Genomic DNA, 11,173 nt, shown 5'->3' with positions numbered 1-11,173 from the left:
TTTTTTTCTTTTAGAAAGAAGTAAGAAGAGGAGACTAACCACGGTGGTGTCGGCGCCGAGATGGGCGCGGGTGATCAACGACGGTGAGGACGGGGACGGGACAGGACGGACCGCCAAAGCTACACAAAACTTGAGAAAAATGAGATTGGACAAGGAGATTCGAGAGGACAAAGCTTAAGTGTGGCTCGGGCATTTAGCGATTTGCTAGCACTTTTTCTTAAACTATAAGTGAAAAAAACGGTGGTGACTGCTCCCTACCTGGGATAGATTTGTAGAAGGTGTCGTTGACGTCTTGCGGAAATTCGTGCAGGTAGGATGCCTGGCTATGTTCGACGGTGGGGAATATGATGAAGCTGAAGCTCAGCCGCAACATGCCAGAAAATGAAGAAAAATAAATCCAGTCTCCGCTCTGAACCATTGTGCTATAAATGAATATGAATGTTGTCAAAAATTGGTAGTGGCCGACGAACCTGAATGGCATTGATGTTGAACTGGCCAAGGTCAGCAAACATGGCCTCTATTTTGTGAGTATAAAGAAAGACAGGCATCTCACAGACTGAAGTTGAACATCGTACCTCTAGTGCAAAGGATGACGCCCCCGAGAGAGAGCCACGCCTCCTTGCCATTCCTTCGGAAGTAGCCGACCATGTACTTGGGGTTGGGGTCCCTGAGAACGGTAGCGTCATGGGGGCGAGGTTGTACACCCCGATATCGGCGATGAGGACGAACCACACTGAGATGATGACTGGGAAGGAGTACTCGACCTTGTACACGGCAGCACGAGACGATGGCAGAGATGCTAGGGGGCGGCTACGGTGGCGAGGTGAGTCACCTCGGTGGGGACGCTCACCGGCGCTCCATCGTGGATGCACGACGGAGGGTCGGTGATGTGCGAGGTGACGACGCACCGGGGATATGCGACGATCTCGGGCGGCGCGTCGTGAGTCGGGGCGGGGCGTGGCATGGTAGGAGCTGGCGGCGCGCCGGGGATGTGCGGTGACTGCGGGAACGCGCGGTGAAGGGCGGGGCGAGATGATGTAATGGAGATGGAGATGGCATCGAGAGGCAGGGTCGTGAGCGTGGCTCGGTTTTCTTTTTTTCTTTTATGTCACGTGTAACGATTGGTTGACTTATGGTCAGCACTGCAGGTTAAATTCTGAACATTACACGGGTGTTCCTATAAAAATGAAATGTTTTTGTGTTTGTATCACTTAAAAACGTATTGCGGGTTGAATAGCAAAAACACCAAGGGCTTTTTTGCAAAAGCGCCAAACGACGGACGGGCAAAAATAATATTTGTTTTATTATTAGGTAGTGAAACAATGTTTTAAAACGACAATTTTTGAAATTTGTAACATTTTTTTAAAATCAAGAACATTTTGAAAATTTAAGAATAAATTTCAGACATGAACTTAGTTTAAAAGTTAAACAAAATTTTGATATTTCAAACTTTTTTTGAAAATACTAAACATTTTTTGAAAATGCAGAACAATTACTTAAAATGCCAAGCATTATTCTAAAAAACGAACTTTTTCTAAAAATTACAAACATTTTTTGAAGTTCTGAATGTTTTTGAAAAACTGCAAGTATTTGAATTTATAACATTTTCTAAAAAGAAAAAACATTTTTTGTATTTGAAAAAAGTAATTGAAAATCCGAAACATTTTTTTAAATCCAATACATTTTTTGAAAAAGAAACAGAAAACAATAAAGAAAAAACGAAAAAAACGGTTAGAAGCCTTTTAGAAATTTGCCAAAACAAAAAAACCGATCGAAAACCTCTAAATTCCCAAAACCGGAATCAGTTAAGCGCTAATGGAGCAGCCCATTAAATTCCCTTGCCTTCTTTTTTTCCCTGCGAGCGGTAAATAGAAGATTCCTGCACGGGCCCACTCATGGGACCTCCTATGCGCCGCTGGTTGCGGCAACTGCCGAGCGGATGCACAGGGGGTCGCCCCGACTGGGCCTGCCCAAGTTAGCCACCAGTAGCGAATGTGAAGACCACAAAAAAGATGTTAGCGATCAGCAATTAAAAAATCTGAAACATTTCAGGAAAAATATCAGAATATTATTTTTTAGTTTCAGAACATTTGTTCATAATTTGGAACATTTTTTTAAATTCCGGAACATTTATTTAAATCTGGAACATGTTTTTGAATTCTGGAACAGTTTTTAAAATTCCTGAACATTTTTTTAAAATTCTGGAACATATTTTGAATTTTGGAACATTTTTCAAATTCCAAAATATTTTTCCAAACTCTGAAACATTTTTTCAAATTCTGGAACATTTTTAAAATTTTAACCTCTTTTCACATTTTTAAAAATTCCAGAACATTTTTTAAAATTCCGAAACATTTTTTAAAATTCTGAAACATTTTTTTAATTGCTTGAACATTTTTAAAATTCTGGAACATTTATCAAATTTTGAAATATTTTTTAAATCCAAAACACTTTTTGAAATTTCGGAACATTTTTTCAAAATTCAGAACATTGTTAAAACAGAAACAGAAAAAAAACAAAAAAGAATAATAAAAAACTAGTTCTGGAAATCTTCTAGAAAGTTATCAAAACCGAAAAAAACCGGTTGAAAACCTCTACAAGGTTCCCAAAACCGAAGCTGTTGGCATGTAAATGGACCGGTGCATTACCAAACGCAGCGTGGGAGCCCCTGTGCGAAGCCTGCACATTTAGACACATAATGCGGCGAATAGGGATTTACCCCATCCATCGCGGCAATACGAAGGCTGCACAGTTCAAAAATAAAATAAAATACAGAGGCCTGCACCTTCAATTTCGGCCTAATTGGCTGCAAAAAGAAACGTTTCGGGCCTTTTCTTTCCTCCTTCCACCACGAGACAGAGGAAGGGGTCGAGAGAGGACAGAGGTGGCAGCCAGATCGACGCAGCGCCCAGGCAGATCCTGCACGGCGGAGCAGGTATGGTCTTCGCCCTTCAGTTCCCTTCTTCCTCCGCAGCTGATCCTTGCCCTCCTCCGGTGCCATCCCTTTCCGTTCTCTCCGGCGCTGCTTGCCGCAGTCAGATTCCATCTGACCACTGCAGCCCGCGGCTGCAGTCCCATCCGTCGTCGCCCCTTCCCTTCCTTCCTGGACCTGCGAACTGCGGTGGCCCTCCGCCGGAGGCCATCTCTTCTCCCTTGGCCCTCCGCCCTCGCTGCCGCAGGCCATAACCAAGAGGGCTCCCCTTCTTGGTCCACCACAACGGCTCCCCTTCTTCCTCCATAATTCTTCCTCCACCCTTCTTCCTTAGCTCCTGGTCCTCCTCTGTGTAGCCAGCCCTCTACTTTTTCTCCCTCCCTCCCCTGGTTGTCTTGTTCATATTCATTTGCTAACCAATGTTGTGTTCTCTTGTTGCAGGTTGGCTCAAAAATTGGAACCCCTCTAGGCCGATCTGAGGTATGATGATGATGCAAAATTGTGCACCAGTAAGATAATGTATACTCCCTCCGTTCCTAAATATAAGTCTTTTTAGAGATTTCACTAGGGACTACGTACAGATGTATATAGACATATTTTAGAGTGTATCTTCACTCGTTTTGCTCCGTATGTAGTCCCCAGTAAAAACCACTAAAAAGACTTATATTTAGGAACGGAGGGAGTATGATGCATGCTTATGTGGTGGTCTGATGCATGCTTATGTGGTTGTCTGGTGCATTCTTGTGTGGTTTTGTCTGATGGATATGATGCTTGCTTATGTGTGATATCATGCATGCTTGTCATGTATTATATATTGAATGATGCATGGTTATATTGAATTTAGCCCAAAATTAACATGATACATGTGCATTGTAGCTGCATCATGTCACAAATGAATTTGATTGCTTCCGTTACCAAAGAGAACAAAGAAGAAAAAGGAAAAGGATCATATTGACAGGATGCATGTTGAGTCGGTTTGTCTTGTCCTAGCTTATCTTAGTACGCAGAGAGCACAGAAGAGTGTACGGTGCTTTAGTGATGAAGGAGCTTCGATATGTTCATAGGAAGTACTTGCTGAAAGAAATGTATGATGGGTCAGAAGTAACTTGCTATGATGAGTTGCCTTAACTAAAAGAAATTTCCATGATCTTTGCACGATGTTGTGTATGAAGTGTGGTCCTCGATTTCTAGAATATTTGATGATTTTTTTTACTATATAATCATCCAATTATAGTCACACATTCTACAACTTCTGTTTTCATGCATATACTAATGTTGCTATGCAACTCCATAGTTTGACACTCAAACATGATTCCATATTGAAACCTCAGGACGGTTCCGTGAGCTAATTTAATAGACATCCAAACAACTGAATTTGTATTCATGTCCATTACAGTTTCCTGGCTGAATTGGAATTGAAACAAATACAATGCGGGCCTCCGATACAGACATCCAATACGGAGAAACTTTATGGTGTACCATTAACGTTCTAGTGCCACGTCGGGGCCTGGTGGAAGTCATAACGTATGTGTTAGTGTATTTGTTTGTCTGGTTATGTTTACGTTTCACAAGATAATGTTACTTCGATACGATGAATCCGTGCGGGCAGAATTGTCTGTTAGTTAAGTTATGATGGTCTAGTGAGTGGTGGCACACAAGTACCAAAAATTTCAACTAACAGAGTTGTGGTATTCATATACAGAGATGGGCTTGTGGATGCTGCTGGAGGGTTTTTTGCTTCTTGCAAATTCTTTGGCTATCCTGAATGAAGACCGCTTTCTTGGTCCCAGGGGATGGAGCATGTCTGAAGTTTCAGGAAATGGGCAAACAAAGTCGTTGAAGGGGCAGATCGTGGGGCTCATCTATGCCACTCAGTTTCTGCGGATGCCCTTGATAGCGCTTAATGTTCTTATCATTGTTGTGAAAATGGTGTCAGGCTGAGGCTCTTTCTCGTGTCTCTGCTGTTGGGTTGATCTGATTTCAGTTCCAGCATTATGTATAATCTAATCATGTTCAAAACTTGCGGCAAGGACGTTCACGCTGACTTGAATGTGGGCTGTTGGTTTTGTTGCTGCAAATCCCTCCAACTCTGAGGGTATCTTTCCTCCCTTACGACTTATGAATCATGCATGCATCTGTTGCTATTGGTTTGGGGTATGCACGGACGCTGCCCTGATCATCACCATGTAAAATGTGCAGTCTAATTTAAACAGTGGTACTGCTTACTGTTGAAGACATTATTTGGTGTAGTTTTCTGCAGTTTTGTCTTATTATCTGTATACATATAATTGTTGATTGTATATCCTCCTTTTCCGTTGGAGTCATTTTGAGCCCGGTCTCTTGTTTTCCGTTTTTTTCTAAAGGAGGCAAAAGATCTACCTCATATATTAATTAAGAAGAGGATGGAATTTGTGTTACAAGTCCGAACCCTAAATAGAGCTCACTCTCCTGATACAATGGTGTTCAATTTTTCTGCTCCTGCAGCAACCCAAAGCTTGCTCTCTCCTTTGATTTTGTTGAGCAAGATTATTGTTTGAGTATTCTTGAGTTGAAAGACGCGGGATGCCAAGGCCTTCCTGTTGGGCGTGTTCTGTCAGATTTCTTGGTCCACCAGTCACGAACGGAATTCCCCAAATGCCAACCTGAAGTATCAAAATCGATCAAGTGAAGATAGTCGTTCATCATGTTCCAAAGACGGAGTGTGAACCGACACTTATAGAATAGATGAGGTCCAGACTCCTGGACCTGCTTGCAGAGTGGGCAGAGGTCGGTGGTCAGCCGGTCGGTGGTCCAAACATGGTCCTGGGTAGCCAACCAGGAGAAAAACTTGACCTTGGGAAGGGCCCAAGCTTTCCATATCATTTGCTTCATTGGTGAGTAGACCGAACCCAGGGATTGGGCCCTGTAGGCAGAGGCTGCGGAGTATTGCCCGTTGTTCGTGTGCTTCCACAGAATATCATCTTCAGCATGCTCATCGAGATGAAGGCCTTGAATGGTCGACCAAAGGGTCACAAATTGCCGAAAATGCTTCATGGTGAAGTTGGCCGAGACTTTGACCTTGGCCACCCATGCCCCATTGTTGAGCGCCTCTGTGACCATCCAAGTTTTGCGCGAAGAAGCCTAAAAAATGTGTGAAGCTATTTCCTTGGTTTTCTAGATATTAACCCATGAAGACTCTCGAAACAGGCTTTCGCCCCGCTTTATATATAAAGCATACGAACCAACATTCAACGATCCACGTCCAACACAATAGTAGACCAAAAAATGGATGGGGCAACAACACAATCACGCCCAAGGAAAGGAGAAAGAAAACAGAAAATGCGAAAAGCCAACATAGGGCAAGCTAAGCATCAAGGGGGCGAAGGGAGAGCCGTCGGTCGGACATCAGCAGCGCGTCCAGGTAGCCCTGAAGTCGATCGCGGTCTCGGGGCCTAACGAGCGGATGCCAATGCTGCAAGAAGGCAAGGAATTTGAAGAACGAGTCAGATGCAAGCCGCTGAAACACCCGCTCAATCACCATCTTATTGCAAGTCGTCCAAAGAGTCCAAGTCAGCGCTGCGAAAATCAGCCAGAACAGACGGCGCTTACGACCAGCCTGGTTGGCCCTTACTTGCAGAAATTCTGCGAGGTCATGGGCCTCCCACTCCGGTCCCAGAGCCTCACGCACAAAGCCCCAAAGGGCTTGAGCCACAACGTAGGAGAAAAGAATATGGGTTCCAGTCTCCAGGACGTGGCATAGGGGGCAGAGGCCGTTATCCGGACCGTGGCGTTTCAGTACCTCAGTCCCTGAAGGCAGGCGGCCACGGAGAAGCTGCCAGACGAAGATCTTAATCTTCAGGGGCAGCGGAGCCTTCCAAAGTGGGGATAACAATGGAAGGATCGGCACCCTACACAGAGCCAAATACGCCGAGCTAACGGAGAATTCTCCCGAAGGAGAAAGGCCCCAAGACACAGAATCTCTATCCGACGAAGCTGGGAAAGGCACCGTTACCTGCAAGGCTTCCCACTCGTGGACCTCGGCTGGACCGAGTGGGCGGCGAAACACAACATGCCATCCATCCTCCCGAGCAGTCGAGGAGACAAGTGCGGCAGGGTCACCGCAAATAGCAAAAAGCCTCGGGAAACGCAGGCATAACGGTTCCCCATCCAGCCATGGGTCTAACCAAAACTGGGTCCCAGCCCCATTACCCACCGAGAACCGAAGGCCCAGCCTAATCTCATCCTTGATGCCTTGAATAGATTTTCAGAACTACAACCCAGTCGCGAGAGAGCAGGCCAATAGGGGTCTACCCTGAAGGTATTTGGCCTCGATCAATTGTAGCCACAGACCTCCATCTCCCTGCAGAATCCGCCACACCCATCGCAGCATCGAAGCAAGCCCGCACGGTCCTTCGGCAAGCAGATATCGACCCACTTCACCATGTGGTATTTGGACCTACCGTCCCCTCCCTGCCAAAAGAACCTCGCCAGCTCCTTGTCGAAGGAGCTATGCACACCCTCTGGCAAGATATACATCCCCATCATATACATGGGGAGGCTCGCAAGGTTAGCGGAAATGAGGACGGTCTTGCTTCCTTTAGACGTGAACCTGCCGCACCAGGGCTCCGCACGGGACGCTACTCGTCCTACCAGCGGATCGAAACCACTCACCAAGATCCTGGACTCGGCCAGGGGCATCCCCAAATAGGAGATGGGGAAGACAGCCAGCTTACAGTTCAGTTGGTCCGCAATCATGCGTTGCTCCTCGTCGGAGTAGCCCAGGACCACAACCTCGCTCTTATCAAAGTTAATCTTAAGTCCAGACATTTCCTCGAAGCAGAGCAGTAGGAACTTAAGGTTAGCAATGTCCGAGTCAGAGCCACCGACCATGATCATGGTGTCATCCGCATATTGCAGATGGGATACACCACCTCCCAAAATGAGGTGACCAACCACCCCCTGGATATGGCCGACTAGCTTGGCCTTATCCAAGATGCCAGCAAGGGCGTTAACGGCGAGGTTGAAAGAAGGGGGGAAATAGGGTCCCCTTGCTTTACCCCTCTAGACGCCTGGAAGAAGGGGCCCACTTCACCGTTTATATTGATCGTCGTATTACCAGATCTGACGAGCTGCATTATCCAGGAACACCACATATCACCAAAGCCCCGTCGTTCCATAACCAACCTCAAAAAAGAACAATCGAGGCGGTCATACACCTTCTGGAAGTCCAGTTTAAGGAAGACCCCCTTGAGCCCCTTGGACGCCACCTCGTGAACAATCTCGTGAAGAGCAAGGATCCCATCATGAATCCTCCTGCCCTTCAGGAATGCAAACTAGAGGGGGTGAGCAATCCGTTCAGCCACAGGGGACAGACGAGTAGCACAAACCTTAGCAAAGATTCGCGCCAACACATTAATCACCGTGATGGGGCGGAATTGTCGGATGTCCGAAGCCCCAACTACTTTGGGGATGAGGGCAATGACGCCAAAGTTAATCCTGCCCATGTCCAGGGTGCCGATATAGAATTCCTAGAACATGGGCATTATAACCGGGCGCATGGTCTCCCTGAATCGCTGGAAGAAGATAACCGGGAGGCCATCCGGCCCCGGGGCCGAGCACGCCTTCATAGAGGCGATCGCCTGCCCCACCTCCTCCGGGGAGAACGGGAGAGTAAGTCCTCACACAGGGAGGCGCCTCCACGCGGCTCAGCTGAGAACAACTCCTTACAGAAGGAGTAAATATGGGATGATATGTCCTCTGGGCTTTCCAGGAGAACATCCCCATCCCAGAGGAAAGGAATAACACATTTCCTCCTACGACCATTAGCTATGGCCTGGAAGTAGGCGGTATTTGCATCACCCTTCAGGAGCCAGTTCTAACCCCCTCGACGTTGCCAGAACAGTTCCTCGCTCTTGAAGATGTCCATGAGCGAGGTATCGAGGGAGTTTCTCCGGAGCCAATCGTCCGGGGACAGCCTCGGCCCATCGGCCAGGTCGTCTAGCGCCTTAAGCTGACCAAGCAGGGCCCCTTTACGGGCCCGTAGGTCAGCGCCCAGGTTTGCACCCCATCCCCTCATAGACTGGCGAGCCAACTTAGCACAATGGTGCCACACATCTACCGCACAGAAGACGCGTGGCGTGGAAGAGACCGAAAGACGTCAGGGGTCACGAACCCGTTCGCAGAAACCAGGTTGCTCAAGCCAGAAAGACTCAAAACGGAAGCGACGGACTCTCGGAGGGGACCCATCCCTTGTCGAGAAAATCAGGGGGGTATGGTCGGAGCCAATCCGCGTGACCGCCTTAAGCCCACAAAGAGGGAACATCACTTTCCATTGGGCTGACACAAAGACCCGATCCAAGACACTTCGGATGGGGTCGACCTGTTTATTAGACCACGTGAACCTCGCCCCAGCGCGGGCTATCTCACGAAGCGCTAGATCCGCAATGTAATCATTAAATAGACGCATACGGGGCCGGTCCACATTTAGTGAGCTTTTATCAGAAGCCCACCTAATGAGGTTAAAATCACCAGCCACCACCACCGGGGTGGTGCACCACTCCACCTTATTCCTCAACTCGGCGAGGAAGTCTGCCGTTCGGCAATGGTTCTTGTACCATTCCCCACCGTGATGGCAATGGAAAGAGCCATGAAGACTCCCAAAATGGGGTTCTTGCACCATTCCCCACCGTGATGGTGGTGGTGGAAGCGTAGAAGTGGTTGAGGTCGTTCTCGTCGCAGGGGTTGCCCATGCCAACCCATAACTTGGAGGGCTCTTTCCATTCGAACCGCAAGGCTCGCGCGAGCTTTTGTGTGTTAAGCACTCCAAGCCCTCCACGTTCGTATGGTCTACACACCAAGTCCCAATTGACCTAGCATTTTACCCCTGTTGTCTTGTCAGATCCCGTCCAAAGGAAAGCTCTTTCCAATTGGTACCGTGGAGGGTGCTCGAAGGAACGATGAGAGGCATGATGTAATAAAACACTTGGGAGAAGAGGACCGATTTGACTAGAGCCGTGAGTCCAATGACAGTGATGTTGCCACCATCCCAAGGGGTGAGCTTAGCTGCCACCTTCTCCTCCAAAAAATAAAAGTCCACATTCTTCAATTGCCGTATAGAGAGAGGGAGCCCCAAATATCTCATTAGGAAGGATGATCTTTTGGCCAGTAGGCTGTGGAGGATGGGCGTCAAGTTGATGTCGCCGCTTCTCATGAAAACGATCGAATTCTTGTGGAAGTTGGTTGCTAGGCCTATAACCCTGCCAAAGCAGTGAAGGATTTGAGATAGCCGGTCAATATTCCTCTTGATCGGCGTCAATGAAGACCGCCGCGTCATCCGCATAAAGAGAGGTACGGACCCTGCTTTTATATTAAAACTCTTCCCGGCTTTTCAACGATAGATCATGATGAAGCAACCTGATGGACCTGGATGGCTGGATGCATGCTGATGTAGTCTAGTTCCTAATGTTAGACAAAACCTCCCATGTGTTGTGTTGGACGTTTTTAGCTGCTGCTGTTGGCTGCTACTACCTCGGTGTGACATGGCAAGGCTATGAGGACTCCGGTTGGAGTTGTGCTATCTGTTTGATGTTCCTGAATGAATAGTCTGTATGTGGGTTGAACTTTTCTACTTCTTCGCGCTATTTACTTTGTCAACAGGAATCGAAGCTTGAAGTTGTTGATTCTTCGGTTGCTGCTTTCCTAGGTGGCTACGGGATGATAAGATTTGCCCAGTGCCCTGCTGTGAGTATGCGCGGTGGTATTCTTCTACTATGGGATGAGTGTTGAATATATATTTATGCATCTATATTGTGTTATTGGACTTTTTTCCTAGTTCCTTGTATAGTTGAGGTAGAGGCCCATCTTGTACCTATATATGCATGTCTAGTGCACCCAATCAACATTGTGTGTTGCACAACCCTAAACCTAATCCTCTACATGGTATCAGTTTCCTCCACGATCCTGACCTAGCCGCCGCCATCACGCCATCTCTTCCGCAGCCGCCGCCGCGCATTCTCACGCGCCGCCGCCGCCTCCCCACTCCACCGCTTCCGCCACGCCAACCCTTCATCCCCCGCCCCCTGGGAGCCGTCCCTGCTTGCGACGCTACGCTCCACCCCTACACCGACAAACTACGCTGGCGGTGGTGACTGGTATATGGATACCGGTGCTACCGTCCACATGGCTGCTCATCCCGGTACTCTCCACACCTCTTATCCCGTAAACACCTCTACTCGCATCACCGTCGATGACGGTTCTTCTCTA

General features: G+C 47.6%; 1 protein-coding gene across 4 annotated transcripts; it reads left to right on the top strand.

The window, feature by feature from the left end:
* Positions 1-2,825: 2,825 nt before the first annotated feature.
* On the top strand, positions 2,826-5,191 carry LOC123448728 (protein transport protein yos1-like). Of its 4 annotated transcripts, XM_045125711.1 has the most exons (4): positions 2,832-2,935; positions 3,374-3,412; positions 4,329-4,456; positions 4,635-5,191. In XM_045125711.1, the coding sequence occupies exon 4, from the start codon at positions 4,637-4,639 to the stop codon at positions 4,871-4,873; it is 237 nt and encodes a 78-aa protein (XP_044981646.1). In that variant the 5' UTR covers positions 2,832-2,935; positions 3,374-3,412; positions 4,329-4,456; positions 4,635-4,636; the 3' UTR covers positions 4,874-5,191. The 4 variants fall into 4 exon arrangements, with proteins under 4 accessions (XP_044981643.1, XP_044981646.1, XP_044981644.1 ...); XM_045125708.1 differs by lacking the exon at positions 4,329-4,456 and having other exon boundaries at positions 2,826-2,935; XM_045125709.1 differs by lacking the exon at positions 4,329-4,456 and having other exon boundaries at positions 3,374-3,441.
* Positions 5,192-11,173: the final 5,982 nt, after the last annotated feature.

This window comes from Hordeum vulgare, chromosome 4H (assembly GCF_904849725.1).
Source record: "Hordeum vulgare subsp. vulgare chromosome 4H, MorexV3_pseudomolecules_assembly, whole genome shotgun sequence".
Lineage (NCBI taxonomy): Eukaryota > Viridiplantae > Streptophyta > Magnoliopsida > Poales > Poaceae > Hordeum > Hordeum vulgare.
The sequence above is the reverse complement of the archived record's forward strand: the minus strand, read 5'-3'. Positions and strand labels throughout refer to the sequence as shown.

Bases quoted from the DNA above. Each gene is read 5' to 3' on its own strand.
- LOC123448728 (XM_045125708.1), top strand. From the start codon at position 4,637: ATGGGCTTGTGGATGCTGCTGGAGGGTTTTTTGCTTCTTGCAAATTCT.